Source organism: Bos indicus, chromosome 29, assembly GCF_029378745.1.
Source record: "Bos indicus isolate NIAB-ARS_2022 breed Sahiwal x Tharparkar chromosome 29, NIAB-ARS_B.indTharparkar_mat_pri_1.0, whole genome shotgun sequence".
In the NCBI taxonomy this organism is placed as follows: domain Eukaryota; kingdom Metazoa; phylum Chordata; class Mammalia; order Artiodactyla; family Bovidae; genus Bos; species Bos indicus.
In genome coordinates this window covers 50,559,353-50,578,384 of record NC_091788.1, presented here as the reverse complement: position 1 = coordinate 50,578,384, position 19,032 = coordinate 50,559,353, and the positions used below count along the sequence as shown (strand labels likewise).

The 19,032-nt window shown below is 69.7% G+C and overlaps 1 protein-coding gene across 19 annotated transcripts in view; it reads left to right on the top strand.

The window, feature by feature from the left end:
- BRSK2 (BR serine/threonine kinase 2) overlaps nt 1–18,804 on the top strand; it is a 48,658-nt gene extending 29,854 nt beyond the window's left edge. For 2 of the 19 annotated variants that reach the window (XM_070782834.1, XM_070782844.1), the window contains 19 exons: nt 2,232–2,372; nt 3,225–3,341; nt 3,774–3,807; nt 3,994–4,062; nt 4,187–4,333; nt 4,943–4,974; nt 5,264–5,428; nt 5,513–5,610; nt 5,678–5,828; nt 7,262–7,327; nt 8,332–8,355; nt 9,103–9,163; nt 9,845–10,052; nt 10,357–10,405; nt 13,760–13,883; nt 14,437–14,617; nt 14,716–14,805; nt 17,093–17,140; nt 18,200–18,794. In XM_070782834.1, the coding sequence (XP_070638935.1) occupies nt 2,232–2,372; nt 3,225–3,341; nt 3,774–3,807; nt 3,994–4,062; nt 4,187–4,333; nt 4,943–4,974; nt 5,264–5,428; nt 5,513–5,610; nt 5,678–5,828; nt 7,262–7,327; nt 8,332–8,355; nt 9,103–9,163; nt 9,845–10,052; nt 10,357–10,405; nt 13,760–13,883; nt 14,437–14,617; nt 14,716–14,805; nt 17,093–17,140; nt 18,200–18,423 (2,029 nt within the window). In that variant the 3' untranslated portion in view covers nt 18,424–18,794. Of the gene's footprint in view, nt 1–2,231; nt 2,373–3,224; nt 3,342–3,773; nt 3,808–3,993; nt 4,063–4,186; nt 4,334–4,942; nt 4,975–5,263; nt 5,429–5,512; nt 5,611–5,677; nt 5,829–7,261; nt 7,328–8,331; nt 8,356–9,102; nt 9,164–9,844; nt 10,053–10,356; nt 10,406–13,759; nt 13,884–14,436; nt 14,618–14,715; nt 14,806–14,986; nt 15,082–17,092; nt 17,141–18,199 lie in introns of all 19 variants that reach the window. The other 17 variants (XR_011564934.1, XR_011564936.1, XR_011564935.1 and 14 more) reach the window with 17 other exon arrangements.
- The last annotated feature ends 228 nt before the right edge of the window (nt 18,805–19,032 follow it).

Here is a 19,032-nt window from a genome sequence, read left to right as displayed (position 1 = left end):
TCCGGGGGCGGGGCTCCTGGGGGGCAGGGCTCCGGGGGCGGGGCCTCCAGGGGCAGGGCCTCCTGGGGGCAGGGCTCCGGGGGCGGGGCCGGGGGCAGGGGTCAAGGGGCAGGAGCCACTCAGGCCCTTTCTCCTGCCCCGTGACCCTCGCGCAGCCCCAGCAGCCCCTACGTGCTCCTCACGGGCGTGGGGACCCCAGGCTGGCTGGCTGCACTGTGGCCACGGCCTGCTGTCCGGCTGCCTGAGCGTGGCTGACCTTCCGTCACCACCGAGGCCGGCGGACATCTTTCCGCGTGGGCAGTCCGCGCACGTGCCCCCTCCCGCGCGTGACCTCAGCGACCGCACCCAGGGTGGACCCAAAGGGGGCGTCGGCTCTGCTGCTGCCGCGGGCGTGGCTGGAGGCAAGGGCCCACGTCCTTCTTGGGACAGCGGCGGAGGGAGGGGGTGCGGGCAGGAGGTCCATCTGGCACCGCTCCCGCAGGCCCGCTGCTCCAGGGGCTCCTCGGGGCCTCCAGCCCGGCCCTGACTGCGCCCTGATGCACACAGGCCGGCCAGCCTGAGTGGCTCTGTCCTGGGCAGCTCTTGGGGAGCAGGGGGCCCAGCGCCCCACCAGCAGCCCCTTCCGAGTGTTTAGTGGCAGACGGTGTGACAAGCCGCCCCCGTGGGGCCCCGGGAAAAACAGGGTCCTCGCATTAGAGGCCTGGGGGCTGAGGGAGGCAGGGGTGGTCCTGGGCCCCCGATACTGATGAGCTGGAGCTGCCATCAGAACCACGATGAGGGGCACGACCCATGGGTCTCCCCTCCTGTCCACATCACCCCCGTTGGCCTGACTGGGTTCCCACCTGCTTGTGTCTCGATGCCGGCCCGTGAGCCTGGGGTGCGGGTGGGTGCTGGGCAGGTCTTGGGCAGGTCTTGCCCACGTCTGCACACAGGAGACAGTCACTTGTCCTGTTCTGATACTTATGGGGCTGATGGGCAGAGAGTGGGGCTCCTAGGGGCCCCCCCGGGATGGGCTAGAAGCAGGGAGGGACTGGGGATGGCAGGCTAGGTGGAGGACACAGTCAAGACAGGCTGGGTGATGGGACAGGATGCTGGGAGGACACAGGCCGGCCTGGCTGCTGCTGGGCCCAGCGCCCTCCCAAGGTGCCAGGGAGGGCCGGGAGCCTGGATGTGGGAGCTCAGGCAGGGCCTCTGCCCCTGAGCTGGGGTGCCGCCTGAACCCCCTCTCAGGAACAGGGCGGGCCCCGGGAACCGCCCCTTTCCTCGCTGACACCCCAGCGTGTCCCCACCCTGTGTCCCAGCCCCTTCCTCCCCCAGCTCCTCGCCACAGACAGGCTGCCCCCCCACTGGCCCCTCCATTTCTGTAAGACCAGCTCCAGGCCCACACTCCCGTCCCTGCCTGCCGTGGTCCCACCGCATGGCTCCTGTCACCCCCTCCCGTCCCCAAGCCCCCTCAGACCAGCAGAACCACCCCTGTCCAGCTCCCACCGGGGATTCCTCAGGGTCTGTGCTCAGCCTGAGTCCCAGCTCCCCTGAGGACCGCCGCCCACCTCACCCCAGAAACCAGCCCCTCAGGCTCGACTCCAGGGAGGCTCAGCTCGGACACAGCCCCCTTCTCGGTTCAGAGGGCCATGGGGTTCACCCCCTACACCATCGAGCTGTGTTGAGCCAAGTTGGGGGCAGTCACTACCTGCTATCTGGACACCCCCAGACCTCCCCCCCCCAGGCCCCTCCCCCGCCCAGGCCCCTCCTCCCACCTAGGCCCCTCCCCTCCCCGGCCCCTCCTCCCACCTAGGCCCCTCCCCCGCCCAGGCCCCTCCCCTGTCCAGGCCCCTCCTCCCATCTAGGCCCCTCCCCTTCCCCGGGCCCCCTCCTCCCGCCCAGGCCCCTTCCCCACCCGGGTCCTCCCCCGGACCCTGCCTCGCCTCTTCCCAGACCAGCTGTGCCCTGCCCCAACCCATCCCTTTTGAGGTCCGCCCTGCTGGTGCCCGGCTCCCTCAGGGCCTGAGCATCTGACATGTCCTCGCTCATTCAGGAGCCCAGGAAGGGCCTGGAAGGACCAAACCTCAGGCTCAGGAGAGGGTCAGCTACCTCAGTGCCCCCTGGTCTTGAGGCTCAGTGTGGGTCTGTTGCCTGGGCCTGCCAGGAGGGGAGTGGCGGGCGCCCACCTGCTGAGGAGCAGCGGTGCCCTGGCTGGGTGCGCCCACCCAACGCCTGCCTGCCCCCTGCAGATACCTGGTGCTAGAACATGTGTCTGGTGGAGAGCTCTTTGACTACCTGGTCAAGAAGGGGAGGCTGACCCCCAAAGAGGCCCGGAAGTTCTTCCGCCAGATCATCTCTGCGCTGGACTTCTGCCACAGCCACTCCATATGGTGTGTCCCCGCCCACCAGGTGCCCCGCCCCACCACGTGCCCCCCGCCCCTCCAGGAACCCCAGTTCAGTTCAGTCGCTCAGTCGTGTCCGACTCTTTGTGACCCCATAGACTACAGCACACCAGGCCTCCCTGTCCATCACAACCCCCAGAGCTTATTCAAACTCATATCCATTGAGTCAGTGATGCCATCCAACCATCTCATCCTCTGTCACCCCCTTCTCCTCCTGCCTTCAATCTTTCCCAGCATCAGGGTCTTTTCCAGTGAGTCAACTCTGCATCAGGTGGCCAAAGTATTGGAGCATCAGCTTCATCATGTATCTTTCCAATGAATTTTCAGGACTGATTTCCTTTAGGATGGACTGGTTGGATCTCTGTGCAGGCACCCAGGCACCCCATTCCCCACCAAGCAGCCCCCATCCCTGCACGTGTGCCTCCCCCAGCTCTTGCATCCCCCAGCCCCTCACTGGATCAGGCAGCATATCCCTACTGACCCCCTCGGGGCATCAGAAAGCTTTCTGCCAGGTGCCCACCCAAATGTCCTTGGTGCTTTCAGAGGCCCGGGGGCCAGGGTATCCTTGGTCTGGGGGCCCCAGGTTGGTGCTGGCCCAGAGCAGGTATGAGGTGTGGTGGGGGAAGCAGGAAAGGGGAGAGACTCCAAGGAGTAAAGCAGAGCGTGCCCATCGCTGGCAGTCCTGTCCGCCCATCCTGCCACCCTGCAGCCATCGGCCTGAGGGAGACCTCCGATTGACCGCTGGTGACATCAGCGGGCTGCGCTGCCATTGGCCTCCTGCTGTGAGGCGGGGTTTTAGGGGGGCCGCTGCGATCAGCCTCAATCCTGCCTTCTTTCCAGCCACAGGGATCTGAAACCAGAAAACCTTCTGCTGGACGAGAAGAATAACATCCGGATCGCAGACTTCGGCATGGCGTCGCTGCAGGTTGGCGACAGCCTGCTGGAGACCAGCTGCGGGTGAGCTGAGCCCCGAGCCGGCCTCCGGTCCTACACGGGCCAGGACGGTGGCCGCAGCCTGGCCCCATGGCTGCCCCGGCAGGCGGCCCAGCGGCCTGGGCTGGAGGCAGGGGCCCGGCGCCCCCGTGGGGCTGCCGGGGCAGGGATAAGGCGTGCCCCGTGGTCCTGCCTCTGCCCGCTGGCTCCTTGGGTCCCTGGCTCCCAGGAGCATGCAGAGGCTATGAGGTTGTGGGAGAACTGGCACCAAATCCCTGGAACTCCCCAGTAGGGCATCCATGCCAGGCAGAGTCTGGAGGCATGGAGCGGGGGTCACCCCACCCTCGGTCTCCACCTGCTGCCGTTCTGGGGGGCAGCCCAGAAGTCCAGGGGGTGGGATGGCCAGGGTACGGTGCGTCCTGAGCCTCCTGCCCTGACTTCGGCTTTTGCCTTTAGGTCGCCCCACTATGCCTGTCCGGAGGTGATCCGGGTAAGTAGCCACCCACCCCAGCCCCTGTCCAGACAAGGGGCCTCCCTGCCCCGGTGATTGCAGACCCCCAGGTCGGGGCCTGGCTGCCTGTCTGAGGCGCCGGCCCCGGGCCCATAGCCTCCCGGACCCTCTGTCCCCGCAAGAATTCCGGCCCTGCGCCCCCACCAACCCCAGGACTGTCCGCAGGGGGAGAAATACGACGGCCGCAAGGCAGACGTGTGGAGCTGCGGCGTGATTCTGTTCGCGCTGCTGGTGGTGAGGCTCCCCGCGCCCCGTCGGCCCACCCCCCGCCCCTCTGCCCCCACCCCGTCCCTCTGCCCCCACACCCCCGACACCCTGCCCCGTGGGTCCGCCCGCCCTGACCCCGCACCGCCTGCAGGGGGCGCTGCCATTCGACGACGACAACCTGCGGCAGCTGCTGGAGAAGGTGAAGCGCGGCGTCTTCCACATGCCGCACTTCATCCCGCCCGACTGCCAGAGCCTGCTGCGCGGCATGATCGAGGTGGACGCGGCGCGGCGCCTCACGGTGCGTGCGCCCGGGCAGGGCCCCGTGCGCGGTCCTTCAGGGCCCGCTCCGGGGCGGGGGCGGGCGGGGAGTCAGGGTCTGGGGGGGACCAGGGTTTGGGGGCCCCCCCCGCTCTGAAAGAGGTCCAGCGCGCCCCCGTCGGGGCGGAGCGCCTCCTGCTCTCCCTTCGCCCAGCTCCCCCCAGCTCTGCCCGCGCCCCGCTGCCCGCTGCTCCCCTCCCTCCGCCCCTCCCTGAGCCCCGGGGGGCTCCTGCTGCCCACCCCGCAGCGCCTTACCCCTGCTTGCAGCCCCGCTCCCCCTAGCTCCCCGCCGTCTCCGGGAGGCCTGTCCTCTCCCCCGTGGGTAGGTAGGGTCAGGGCACTAGCCAGGCGTCTGGGATGGCCCCTTTCCGTGAGCCCGGGAGCCCCCGCCGGCCCCGCGCTCCCTCCCGCCCCCGGCTCCACACCTGTCTCCGCCCCCCCCCGCCCCCCGCCCGCCCGCTCCTTCCCCGCTGTCTGTCTCACTCCTCGCTCAGCCTCCAGCCCCGCCCCTCTGCTCCTGCTCCTCTGGCCTCCTAACGCGGCCTCCGCTCCTTCCTCGTACTAACTCCCTGTTTCTCTTTCCTTGTAGCTAGAGCACATTCAGAAACACATATGGTATATGTAAGTAGCTTTTCCTGCCCTCATCGCCCGCTTTGCCTGCCTCTGTGGCCCGAAGGGCCCGCTAGGGACGGCGGGGGGAGGGCCCGGCCCAGCGCAGGCCTGCCTCCAGCCTCGGGCCCCCGGGCCAGCTCTCGGGGACCCTGGCCAGCCCGTGCTGGGCACAGGCAGGACGCAGGAGATGTGCAGGGGCCGGGCGCAGGGAGAGCAGCAGGACTCAGGCCCAGGGCCGGGGAGCGGGCGAGGAGCCTCGGGTGCTGCCGGAGGGAGTGACCGGGCCCTGTCCCCGCAGAGGAGGCAAGAACGAGCCGGAGCCGGAGCAGCCTGTCCCTCGCAAGGTGCAGATCCGCTCCCTGCCCAGCCTGGAGGACATCGACCCCGACGTGCTGGACAGCATGCACTCGCTCGGCTGCTTCCGGGACCGCAACAAGTTGCTGCAGGACCTGCTGTCCGAGGAGTGCGTCCGGGGGCCTGCCCGGGGGCGGGGGCGCCAGCCTGCGGGGACCCCATCCAGCCTCCCGGCGCCTCTCACCCTCTGCAGGGAGAATCAGGAGAAGATGATCTACTTCCTCCTCCTGGACCGGAAAGAGAGGTACCCGAGCCACGAGGATGAGGACCTGCCGCCCAGGAACGAGATAGGTACGGGGTCCCGGGGCCGCCCGCCCGCCCCTGCGGACTGCCGGCCCTGACCCCGCTCTGCACGCAGACCCGCCCCGGAAGCGTGTGGACTCCCCGATGCTCAACCGGCACGGCAAGCGGCGGCCCGAGCGGAAGTCCATGGAGGTGCTGAGCGTCACGGACGGCGGCTCCCCCGTGCCTGCACGGCGGGCCCTGGAGATGGCCCAGCACGGCCAGAGGTGCGTGCCTCCTGCCGCCCCGGCCCGGCGGCGCGGGGCGGGCCTGGCTCCTCTCTGCACCCCGCCCTGGGGCTGGGCTGAGGCTGCTGCGTGGCACTGCGCTGAGCTGTGCCTGGGGAGGTGTCGGGGTAGGGGGGGCCTGCATGGGCTGCACTGGCTGCACTGGGCTGGGCTGGCTGGCTGAGCTGAGCTGGACTGGGCTGGCTGAGCTGGAATAAGGTGATCTGGGCTGAACTCTGCGCCCCGGCAGACTGGGCTGGGTTGGGCTGAGAGGGGCAGGGCTTTGCTTGGTTGGCCTGGGTCAGGCTGGGTTGGGTGAGGCCATCCTGGACAGAGCTGGGCTGGAGTGGATTAGACTGGGCAGGGCCGGGCAGGGCTGGGCGGAGGTCAGCTGTGTTCAGAGCCGCAGCCCAGGAGGCTTAACCCCGATTGATGCTGAGCCCGTGTTTGGGTCAGCTGTGGCCAGGCAGGGGTCAGGGATGTGGAATCTTGGGGTGGGGAGTCTGGGCCCCCCGAGGAGGGGTGAGCATCAGGGCCCTGCAGAGCCTCTGCTGTTCCCGGGATGCTGGGCGAGACCAAGCCTCCCTGCCCAGGTAGGGCCTTCAGCCCTCGGGGAGGCCCCGGGGCGGAGGCTTCGCGGGAGGTGTCACCTCTGGAGCCCCGGCCACACCGGTCAGCTGGGTGCTCGGCGCTGGGGCCAGCCGGGCCTCTGAGGAACTGCAGGCTGCGGGCCGCCGTCAGGATTAAACAGGCCATCGACCCATCAGCCACGGCCCCACCCCCGGCGGTCCCAGCCCCCAGCCTCTGGCGTCCCAGCCTCTGGGGCCCTCTCCAGGTCTGCCAGCCACCGTGGTCCACTGCTCGCGGCCTCCTGCCCCAGGGTGGGGGGCGGGGAGGAGCAGGAGGAAGGTCCTGCTTGGCGGGGCACCTCTCCTGGAGGCGCCGTCCTTCCTGAGCCTTGCACTGGCTTCTGGCTCCACAGCTGCGGGCAGGCTGGGGGCTCGCCAGCCTCCCCCCGCCCTGTACACCCCACCTTCGGCCGTCCTGGCTTCCACTCTGCTTTTCAGGCCCGCGTGCCTCAGGGGCGCGGGGGGCTGGGGCAGGGTCAGGGGTCAGCCATCCCAGGGGTCACTCCCTGGAAAGCCGACCCTCCTCACCCCCCGCACTTTCTGCTCCATCTCAGAGGCTGCCCCCCCTGGCTTGGGCCCTTGTTGAGGTGACAGGCCGCACCCCTGGGGCGGCACCAGGTGTCCCCTAAGGCCGCCCTGCCCATCAGGCCGCCGGCTGTGCTGCGCCTGCCTGGCCGGCCCTCCTGTGCGCCTGGCCTCGGCCGGCGGGCTGTGCCCAGCTCGGAGGTGTGGAGGGCCGGCCTCCTGGGCCGCCTGGCGGGGCCGCGGCAGTAACTCTGTTTTCTCACTTTGTTCCTGCTGTAGTAAAGCAATGTTCAGTAAAAGCCTGGATATCGCTGAAGCCCACCCCCAATTCAGCAAAGAAGACAGGTATACACCCTGCCCCCCCCATCCCCCGCCCCAGCCCCACAGACAGCGGCGGGCCTGGGGGCAGGGCTGGGCCTCGGGTGGCCACCCGCCTCTGGCGAGGGAGCCTTCCCGTGAGCCGGGGGGAGGGCTGGTCAGCTGAGGCTGACGCCCAGGAGGAGGAACGCGGCCCCCTAGGAGGGCCAGAAGACCCGGGCTCTGCCCACCCCAGGCCCTGGGCTGTCCTCGGCTGTGGTCAGCGGGCCTCTGGGCCTGTTTGGCTCCCCTTCCCCACTCCACACTGGCCTGTGTCCGGGGGCCGCCCGGCTGTCCACACGGACCAGAGTGGAGGTGGTGGCCCCGGGCGCTGCAAGCTCCCCAGGAAGGAGCAGGGACTGTGCGGGTCCCAGGAGGCCCTGCACGCCACCCAGCCATCCAGGCCCCCGGCGCCCCGCCTGCAGGGCCCGCTGCCCGGCAGCGCCCATGGCGGGGCCTCGCTTGGCCCCGGGCCCCCCGGCTCCCCCTCCGTGCCCCCTCCCACCCCGGCTGCTCTGCACTGGCGTGTCCTTCCCGCAGCTCAGCTTCCAGGCTTAGACAGCAGGGCGTGGACGCGGCCCCGTCTCTCTGCCGCTGCTTCTCTGCTTCCTTCATGCTGAGCGGCAAGCTCGCAGCTGCTGCCCCTGCCGGCCGTGGTGCAGGGTGGGCCCCCGCTGGGACCGCCAGTGCGCGCTCCATTCTCACGTCTGAGGGCTTCGGGCCCTGCCCGGCGGACATGGGCGGACTGGGTTGGGGCTGCCGAGGGCAAGGTGCCGGCTCCGTGGCTGTGTCGGGTCGGAGGGTCGTCGCCGTGGGGCTCCAGCCCATGGGTGCCGGGGGCCTGGCCAGCGGGGCCCGGCTCTTCCCTGAGGCCCAGGGGCTGGCTGCGGCGAGGGCGGTGTGGCCGGGCGGGCGGTGTGGCCGCCCTTCACTCTGTTCTGTCCTCTTCTCTCCTGTGGCTGTCTCGACCCCTCCGGTTTCCTTCCTCTAAGGATGGCCGGTGCCGGCGCCCAGGGGTGAGCGGGCGTCTCCTTTCCCTCAAGGCCACGTGGGTGGTGGAGCAAGGCCCGTCAGGCCCGGCCCTAACCCGAGAGGTGTCCAGTTCCTGCCCTGAGGGGGCAGTGGCCGCAGTGGTCTCTGCCGGGTGTGCTGGCCAGTGACCTCTCTGTGGTCGTGCCCAGGCCTAGTCTGCAGGCCACACGGGGCTGGGGTGGACAGAGTCCACGTCCCTGCTGACGGCTGTCACAGGCGCCGTGCAAACGAGGAGGGGGCGGTGGGCGGCTCTTGGCCACACGGGTGGGCTGTGGGCATGGAGGGGCTGGGCTGGTGCCCAGGCGCCAGGGGGTGAGGCGCTCGGCAGAGTGCAGGACTCTGGGTCTGCGACAGCTCAGCCTGGAGGTTCAGCTGGGCTCGGGTCAGTGGGTGTGTGGAGAGGGGGCCCTGGGAGCCTCGCCTCCCACATCCCTCTGCTCATCAGGCTCGAGAGCCGTGCTGAGGGCCCCTCTCTGCCCTCTGGGCCTGGGGCTTTGGGCCTCGGATGTGGGGCAGCTTTTGCGTGGGGGGAAGAGGAGCCCCCAGGCCGCCGGCTGCACCATGGGGCTCTGATGACCCCCAGGGGCCCGGGCCCTCCTGGGCCTGGTGCGAGGCGGGGGGCACGGCAGGCCCGCCCTGGGCACTGCCAGGCCTGCGCTGGGCCGGGGCCGCCTGAGGGGTGAGGCGCTGGGAGCACCCCGTCTGAGCCGCCTGCGCGCCTGTGTCCCCAGGTCCAGGTCCATCAGTGGGGCCTCCTCGGGCCTGTCCACCAGCCCGCTCAGCAGCCCCCGGGTGAGTGACCCCGCCCAGCAGGGCGCCCCCAGGGCGGGGGGCGGTCGGGTGGACCCCCATCCTGCCTGCTGCTCTGGGGGCTCCGGCTGCTCTGCTAACGGCACGTTTTCTGTTTTGTTTTCTCGTTTGTCGGTTTCTTTTGTGGCGAATGCTCCCCCACCCGCCTGCCCCCTTCTCCTGCCTGGGGTCCTCCTCGTGCTGTGTGTACTTGCCGGGGGCGGGGCCTGCGGGGGCGGGGCCTGCGGGGGCGGGGCATGCGCTGGGCTCTGGGGGGCCCCCTGCTCTCCCCTGTGGCTCCTGCCTGCCCTGTAGCCTATTAGAAAGTTCGTCCTGCCTCCCCCGCCCCCCGAGCTCCCCTTTGTGGCCTGCCCCTCGGCCACCTCCGCGGAGCCTGAAGCTTGCCGGAGCGCCTCCCGGCCCGGACACCTCCTCCCTCCACAGGCCGCCCCGCGGCCCAACCCCAAGACCCAGACCTTGCCGAGCAAGGCCAAGCTGACCGACAAGCCGCTGCAGGGCACCAAGTCCAACCCACTCCCGGCTGGCACCCAGGCCCAGCCCCTTGTCCCAGGGGGCCTCAGCCCCGAGCCGGCCCTGCCCCCGGGCCCACCCACCCTGCCATCGCCTGCCCGGCTCCCAACCCCCGGGACTGAACCGAACACCAAATCTGTCCCCACTATACAGGTGACCCCTCACCCCTCTCCGAGGGGCAGTCCCCTCCCTACCCCCAAGGGGACGCCTGTGCACACGCCCAAGGAGAGCCCGGCGGGCACGCCCAACCCCACGCCGCCGTCCAGCCCCAGCGTGGGAGGGGTGCCCTGGAGGACGCGGCTCAACTCCATCAAGAACAGCTTCCTGGGGTCGCCCCGCTTCCACCGCCGGAAACTGCAAGGTGAGAGTGGCCAGACACAGCAGGGGGCCGGTGGGGGGAGCTCAGGAGGGAGGGGGGGGGGCTCGGGAGAGTGGGGGGGGCGGAGGCCCTGTCCATCCTGGCCAGCAGAGCACACCAGCCGCACCGTGTCAACGGGCAGGGCATGGGGGGCGTGGCCACCTCCTGGAGACAGCAGGGCCCTTTGGAGGCCAGAGAAGGCAAAGCCTGGTTTCAGCACCAGGAGACCGGACAGCTCCCTGTGCCCGCGGCCTTGCTGGGGGCGGGGCGGGGCGGTCACCGCGCTCTCTCCCTGTCTCGTGTGCAGTTCCGACGCCCGAGGAGATGTCCAACCTGACCCCGGAGTCGTCCCCAGAGTAAGTGGCCCTGCTCAAGCTCGAGTGTGCGCTGCTGGCTCCTTCCCGCTGCCTGGACGTGGAGTGTGTGGGCATCCGGGATGGACCCTGGGTGTCAGGCCAGGGTCACTAGGGTGCTGGGGCCGCCTGTGTCTCCACCTTTGAGTGCCAGGGCAGGTGCGGGGCCAGGGCGGTGACACGGCCTTGCCCAGGTCTGCTCCGAAGCCGCAGCTCAGGGGACAGGGAGTGTGGGTGGCAGGGACGGCACAGCCGCGCTTCAGAGTGACCATCCGCTCCTGCTGCGAGCCACGGGCTCCACGCGGGGAGGCTGGCGGGCCCCGAGCCCCTGGGGGCCAGCTGTGAGGTGCCTGTAGGAAGGGCCTCCGCCCACGGTCCCACGAGAGGCGGAAGCGCGGCCTTGAGGCGACAGGGAGGCAGTGCTGCGCTGGACGTCTGGACACAAGTCCCTGTGTCTGGGGCCCAGACCCCCAAGAGGCCCCAGCCTCTTCTCCCTTCACTGTGTGAACGAGACCTGTGGCGTGGCCATGGGCAGGGTCGCCGTGACCTCACTGCAGGAGAAGCTTTGTCACCACAGCATCGAGACCCCACGTGGGCCTGTGGACACAGTGCCGGGGTGGAGCCGGAGGGCCACCAGCCCCAGATGCAGGGCCTCGGGGCCTCTGGGACCCCCCGTTGGTGTCCCTTCGGTCAGGATTTCCTGCCGTCATCAGCAGCTCTGGCAACCACGTTTGTAACTTGTTAGGTTTTCTAGAAAAGCTTAAAAAAAAGTCTACGCAGAGCAGCAGACAGCACCGTGCAGGCGGCCCACAGCCTCGCGCCCACTCTCAAGACCTGGAGGCCTGGTCCCCCCTCAAGGGCCCTGGCTGGCACCTGCCCCCCACCCAGTGGGTGTGGCTGACGGGGGAGCAGACGGGTGGCCCTGGAGTCAGGGGCGTCCCCGGCACCCGCTCCTCATGAGGTTGCGGTCTCCGGCCGGGAGACATCGCCTCCACGTGGTCGCAGCCTCGGTCCGTCGTGTGTACGCAGCATTCACACCCGGCCTGCACGATGGCCCAGGCTCTCAGCTCCAGGGGCGGGAACCAGGCCGGCACCTCATCTCGGGCCGGGAGCTCTGTCTCCTCCGGGAGGCCCAGCCTTTGCTCTCAGCGCCTTCCCCCAGCGGGTGAGGCTGAGTCCGTGTCAGCACGTGTAAGAGCTGCTATCAGACAACACGCCTTCACCAACAGGCCCAGCCGGGCCCGAACTGAACCACACAGGCCTTCCCAGCCCCTCAGGCTGCTGTCAGACCCGGCGCTGAGTGCACAGCTGAGCGCTCCCGTTACTCAGTCTTGTCATCGAGGGAGACGGGGCGCTGGCCCCCACCGCGGGCTCCAGAGCCACCTCCTGGCCCTTGTCTGAACTTGAGGCCCACGGGACTCTGGACGTGCCGACAGCTGCAGAGCCAGCAGGGTGTGCGAAAGGAGGCGAAAGTGGCCGGCGATCGCCTGGGGCCGGGAAGGGCAGGTCTCTGCCTCGGAGGCCACACCCAGAGGCCGGCTCCGGCCCCACAAGTGGACACGGCCTTTGTGGGCAGGCTGCCTGCCGCCACAGCGTTGCCACGGGCCCCAGAGCCAGCTCCGGAAACGGGCAAGAGAAAGGGGAGACGCACAGGAGGACGCCCTGCGAGCTGCAGACCTGCTCACGCTGCCAGCGCCACCCGAGCAGTACTGGCCTGGGCGGGGCCCCTGCTTGTGGAGCCCTGGCTGTGTCCGCGGCTGAGCTCCTGGCGTCGGGCAGGCGCTCCCACCAGCTCTCGTCCACCCGCCAGCCTCGGGGTCAGGCCCCGCTCCACAGCGTTGGTCAGTGATGGTCATCTCAAGGCCCATCCAGGGCTCCGTCCACCTCCAAGCTCAGCTGGTCACCAGCAGGATTCAGGCTCCTGACTGCACAGGCCTCCCCATCCCGTCCATCTGTCCTGCTGTGTCTAACCGTGTCAGTTTGTCCACACAAGGTGGAGGCCCCTGGCCAGGGGGAGGCCGGCCTTTCAGAGCCTGATCTCGGGGGAGAGGCCCGCTGCCCTCCTGCTCAGAAGCGAGTCCCAGCCTCGTCCACCGTGGGAGAGGCCCGCATGGGCTGAATGTGGGAGGCAGGACGTGTGCACTGAGGGGGCGGCCCAGCCCAGAGGGGGGCCTCGGACGCGGCAGAGGGACAGGGGACGATGGGCAGGGCAGGCTGGGTGCCCGTGAGGTGCAGGCTCTCGTGCGAGAGGGTGCTGCCGCCCTGGGTCCCTGGGGTGGCCCCTGCCCTGCCCCACGCAGCAGCTCAGCCCCCTGGGGTCTGAGCGAGCTCCGTGTTCCAGGAGTGATCTGGGTGGGGCGGCAGGCACCAGCCCCCGGGCACAGAGGGAGGGCAGGTGGCATCCGGGCCCCAGCCCCCATCTCTGCCCCCGTCCCTGTCCCCCACCCCAGGCAGATATGCACAGGGTCCCCCGCCTGCCCCACCCACACAGCCCCCGATGGGCACCTCTCCCTGGGAGCTGCAGGGAGGCCGCTCCACAAGTCACCCTCAAATAGCAGCGTAACGCAAGGCTAGGGTCGAGGTGTGCTCAAGGGCAGGGCGCCCCCCACTCTCCCCTCCTCCCCTCCTGACGGGGTGTCAGCGGGTGCTGCCCACACCCAGGCGGGAGGGGGTGGCCGCAGGACCACCTTGAGGGCTGCGGGCCTCGGGGCGGGGCTGGTCAGGGTCAGGATGGAGGGACGGTTAGGGTGGGGAGTCACTCAGGATAGTGGAGTCCAGATGGGGTCACGGTCACGGCTGGGATGGGGGTCAGGATGGGTGGGGTCAGAGCTGTGGGGTCACAGTCATCATGATGGGGTCAAGGCACGGGCTGTGGGATGAGGGTCAGGATGGGGTCAGAGGTCAGGGTCAGGATGGGGGGTCAGAGCTGTGTGGTCATGGTCACTGTGATGGGGTCAAGGCACGGGCTGTGGGGTGAGGGTCACGATAATGGAGTCAGAGATCAGGATCAGGATGGGGGGGTCAGGACTGTGGGGTCACAGTCACGGCTGGGGTAGGGGTCAGGGTCAGGATGGGGTCAGGGCTGTGGGGTCACGGTCACCGTGATGAGGTCAAAGCTGGAGCTGTGGGCTGAGGATCAGGATGATGGGGTCAGAGGTCAGAGGATGGTGGGGTTCAGGGCTGTGGGGTGAGGGTCAGGATGGTGGGGGTCAGGGCTGTGGGCTGAGGGTCAGGATGGTGGGGCCAGGGAAGGGGTCCAGTTATGACAGCGAGCTGCCTGCAGCCCGGGGGGTGGACAGGCCAGCGCTCAGCTTGGCTGGCATGCCCTGAGCTGACCAGCCGTCTGCCCGCACCCAGGCTCGCCAAGAAGTCCTGGTTCGGGAACTTCATCAGCCTGGAGAAGGAGGAGCAGATTTTCGTGGTCATCAAGGACAAGCCGCTGAGCTCCATCAAAGCCGACATCGTCCACGCCTTCCTGTCGGTGAGCCTCTCGCCACGAGGTCCCTGACCCTGGGACCCCGGCCTGGGCAGGGCCAGGGGGGCGGGAGACGGGTGTCCCCTGGGGAGGGCCCAGGCCAGGTGTGGGGGTGCCTCCAGGGACCCCTCACTGAGGTGGGGTGATGCACAGCCACTCTGAGGAGGGGCCTGCGGCCTCGTCGTGGGGCGGGGGGCTCTGCAGGTCTGGGGGATTCGCCTGGGGCCTCGAGACTGTCCCCGGGAGCCTGGCACCCTGTCCTGTGTGCCCGCTGCCTGCCTCCTGCAGCCCCGTGCCCCTCCGTGCAGAGGCTGCTCAGCCTGACCAGAGCCACAGGCCTGCGTCCAGCAGAGCCGGGCCTTGACCCTGGGGGTCGTGTCCCCTACACGCGGCCCAAGCTCTGGCCTGGCCTCTCCCCTCCCACCGCTTGAGCCCTGCTTTCTGCCCTGTGTCGGGGTCCACCTGCCTGAGGCAGAAAGCCCCCGCTGCTGGGGCCTGGGGGCCGGGGGGCGGGCGGCTCCACGAGGGGAGGTCGCACTCACGCGGCCTGCGCCCACAGATCCCCAGCCTCAGCCACAGCGTCATCTCCCAGACGAGCTTCCGGGCCGAGTACAAGGCGACGGGGGGCCCGGCTGTGTTCCAGAAGCCGGTCAAGTTCCAGGTGGACATCACGTACACAGAGGGCGGGGCCGCGCAGAAGGAGAACGGCATCTACTCGGTCACGTTCACGCTCCTGTCTGGTGAGCCGCTGGGGAGGCCCGGGGCTGCCCCCTGGGCGCGGGGCTGCAGCGTGGGGGTCCCCGCTGGCCCTGCCCCTCACCCGCCCTGTCTCCCCCAGGCCCAAGCCGCCGCTTCAAGAGGGTCGTGGAGACCATTCAGGCCCAGCTGCTGAGCACACACGAGCAACCCTCTGCCCAGCACTTGTCAGGTGAGGGAGGGGCCCGGCTCGGCGGCCCGAGGGCTGGGGACGGGGTGCGGCCCCTCTGCGAGCCGCCTGGCCCGCAGCCACGCGCCCCCAGGGAGCAGGGCGCTCCCGCATAGCGGCGTCTCTGCACACCAGGGAGGTAGGGCCGCACGCCACACTGAAAGGCGCCTCTTGTCCACTGTAGAACCCCCCCCGCCAGCTCCAGGACTAAGCTGGGGTGCTGGGCTTAAGGGCCAGAAGGTGGCCACCAGCTACGAGAGTAGCCTCTGACGCTGGCAGGTAAGGTGTCCGGCCTCACCGCCGGGGCAGGGAGGGGGCTGTGGGCAGGTCCTCTGCGAGAGCCAGGCCGGCCCGAGGAGGGCGCCCTGCGCCCACCCATACATCCAGCAGCTGCCTCCCGGCCCTGGACAGGCCATGCGGGCCCAGCACCCAGCTGAGCAGCTGGACACGGGGCAGCCCGGCCCCTGGCCAGCGAGAGCGGGCTCCTCTGGAGTGACCGAGGTCCTGCCGGGGCCCTGCGCCCTTGGGGTCCCCCAGAGAGCATCCTCCAGGGCGGGGGGTGGTACCCACTCTGGTACCCTCTCTGGCTGATGTGAGGGGCTGTCTGCCACCCACCCTCCCCTAGACGGGCAGGACATGGGGGCCTGAGGTCCAGGCGAAGCAGGGGTCGCCCAGTGGTCCTAGAGGGGGCACACAGGGGCTGGCGTTGCCCAGGCCTGCAGCGCTGGAGGCCCGGGAGCCTGCGGGTCAGCAGGGCTGGGCCCTGGTGGGGAGGGGGCTGTGGCTGCGTGGGTGCGGGTGAGCCCTGGGGCTCGTGCATGATCGGTGAGCAGCGTGTCAGGGAGGGCATGCGGCGCGGGTTTGCGGCAGGAGATGCCAGCTGACCGCGAGGCCGTGTGGGGCCTGGGGAGCGCAGGGTCCAGCCCAGAGCCCCCTTCTCAGGGCCCCCGTGGCCAGCTGTCTGTGCTTGTGTGTGGGGTCCTAGAGGCCGAGCGGCCCCCGTCCATCCCGCCCCACCATGCTCATTTCATCGTCTGTGTTCCACCTTCGCCTCCTTGTCACGTGTGCCCCTCTGGTGGGGGGGCTGGGGCTGGATGGAGGGCTCTGACCCACGGAGGGGGCCCACTCCCCCGGCCCTGGGAGCTGGCTGGCCTGGGGGCTGTGCCTTTAATGCCCCTACCTCAGAGGAGGCAGCGCTCCCAGGGGGAGGCCGAAGCTGAGGCAGGACAGCTTGTCCGGGGAAGCGAGCAGGGGCCTGGCGAACTGCCTGGAGGACAGGGACACGGGCTCTCTGCGCTCCTGGCCAGGCAGAGTCCCGCCCTAGGGGGCCCCCTCCCGCCAGCCAGTGTCCCCCATGCTAGGCGCCGGCCCAGGAACAAACCTGGTGGACCGACCCTTTTTGCAGGGCCCCACCCCCGCGCCAGCTCTGGGTCTGAACCGCCTCCCTGGAGACTGCTGGGTGCCAGCTCTGGGCCAAGCCCGTCTGCCCTGCCTTCCTTCAGGGAGCCCTGGACCTGGGGAGCCCAGGCTGGGACCCCAGCCCCTCCCCCAGGGCCCTTACCTGGTCCCTCCCTCTCATACTGGACTCGCTCATCCAGAGAGCTCATTCCTAAAGCCACTGGATGTGGGGAGGGGGCAGAAGCTGGGGTCCCTCTGGGGCACGAGGCTGAGACCTGGTATCCACTCCAGCAGGGCCCCACTGCAGCCCAGGGAGGGGCCCTTAGAGGGCCTGGCTGCCTTCCCCACCCCCAGCGCACCCGGCCTGGCCCAGCAGAGGGTGGAGAGAGTCGGGAACGGGGTGCCTCCCTGAGTCTGGGGCTAAGGGGCACCTTGTAGCCACCACGTCAAAGAGTGTGAGTGGTAGGCTGAGGACCCAAAGGTGGCCTGCACAGACCCTAGCCAGAGGCCTGGACCTCTCAGCTTCTAAGCGAGTGCCCTGGACCCAGAGTCAGAGGGGACGGAGGGCCAGGCATGACCCCTCAGTGCCCAGGAGAGGGGTCCCACTCTCCGCTGCCCTCTGCCGAGCCCTGTGCAGCTCCGGCAGGAATCTCCTCGCTGAGCCCCGGATTCCATGTTCTGGCGCCTCTCTGAGCACCCGCCCTCTTAGCCCGCCTGCGTTGGCTCCACCCCTTGGCCACAGCCCGCCCACCCTTGGCCACGCCCTATGCCCCCGCCCCTCCCGGGGCCCCGCCCCCTCCCAGGGCCCGGCCTGAGGCTGCCCCCCAGCTCGAGGTCTGAGCTGGAAGCTGTGTTCACACGTCTCCCCTCCTCTCTCCGTTCTGTGCTCCAGACACCACTAACTGTATGGAAATGATGACGGGGAGGCTTTCCAAATGTGGTAAGAACCCCTCACGCGCACCTGGGCCCCCCAGCCTGTCACCCCATTGCTCACCCCCGCACCCCCTGCAGCCTGCTCCTGGCGGGTGCTGCCCCCACCCCTGGCTGTCCTGGGGTCCCTGTGTACCTGAGGGGCCTGGACACGCACACGTGGCCGCGCTTGCCCCCAAGGCGCCCGGCTGTGCCCAGCCCCCCCGCTCTGCCACCAGCCGCCTCCCTCACTCAGCTCCCACAGCGGTCGCAGGCCCGGCCCAAGATCAGGGCAGGCCAGGGAGGGACTCCAAGACTTAGGGTAGGAAGGGGCGCCTCGGCCCCAAGGCCAGCAAGGCTCCCAGCTGCGGGCTCCGGCCCCAGGTCAGGGCGCCCCCTGGGCTGCAGGCTTGGGTCAGGCCCTCTGCCACTGGACGGGGCGGGACAGGGCTCCTGCTGTTCCATCTTTGGAGCAGAGATGGGGGTCCTGCCTGTTCTTGCCCAGGTGGGGGCCTGGCTTAGGAGGAGGGCCTGAGGTGCCCCAGGGCCAGGACCACAGGGCCCCTGTGGGGCTGGGCCCCCACGGCTGCCCCTTCCTTTTCCCTCGGGACGGTCTCTCCGGGACCAGGGCCCCCACTCTGGCTGCCTGCCCCAGCCCTCACCACACCCAAGCTCCATGCCTGTCCACTGATCCATCCGTCTGTCTGTCTGCTGCTGACCTCTGTGTCCACGCTGTGCCACCCGGGTTGGCCAGGGGCGGGGCTCCAGGCCTCCCAGGAGGAGTGTGACGGGCACACTGGCTCCGGCCTCCAGTCCCCGGGTCCCGCCCAGCCCTGGCCTTCCAGCCGCTGAGGACTCAGGGTGACGGGAGGCCTGGTGGAGGAGGAGGGTCCCCGCCGGCCTGGGCCCCAGCCCACCGCCCGGAGGCCTCGAGCCCCCGGCCGCCAGCCCCGCTTGCTGCCGCGGCCCCGCGCCCGCGCAGACGCCCTAGTGGGCCCCTGGCTCATTCGTCTATTGTTCTCTCTCTTCCCTCCCTCCCTCCTTTTCTCTCTTTTCTTTTTTTCTTTTGTCTTCTGTTCTGTGCACCCAGGCAGCCCATTGAGTAACTTCTTTGACGTAATTAAACAACTTTTTTCAGACGAGAAGAACGGGCAGGCGGCCCAGGCCCCCAGCACGCCCGCCAAGCGGAGTGCCCACGGCCCACTCGGGGACTCCGCGGCCGCTGGCCCCGGCCCTGGAGGGGACGCCGAGTACCCAGCGGGCAAGGACACGGCCAGGACGGGGCTGCCCGCCGCCCGCCGGGAGCAGCCTTAGACAGACACATAGCCCCCTCCCCTCGTGCAGCCCGCTGCCCGCCCACCCGCCGGGGTGGACCCAGGGCCACGCCCGTCTGTCCGTCTAGACTGTCGTGAAGCCGGGGAGGAAAGGAAAGGGGGCCCCGGGGTTCGCAGCCCAGGCCGGGCCGACCGGGCCCGCTCTCTCTTTCTCTTGCTCTCTCTCTCTGCCTGTCTCTGACAACGCCACTGTCTCCACTCTGATACCAGGAATTATCCCGAAAAGTTAACATGTCACCTCCACGAGGCCGCCCTCCGTGCTCTCCGCCGGACTCCGGCTGACCGAAGGCAGCTGCCGCAGACCCGCCCTCTCCTCCCGCCGCCTGCCCGCCCGCCTGCCCGCGCGGCAGCTCTGCCCAGTTTCAGCTCCGCATGGCCATGGGGAGGAGGACCCAGGCCCCCAACTGGACGCGCGCTGACCAGCGCCCTCGGCGGGTCCAGCCGGCCTCCGGGGCGGGCCCGAGGGGGCGAAGCAGTCGTCTCGCCCTGCCGCCTCGGCCTCTCCCTGGCGCGCCCCCCCCCCCCACCCCGCCGCTCCTCGTCCATGCACCTCAGCGCCGCCCACCTGACCCGCCGTGTCCCACCCCCA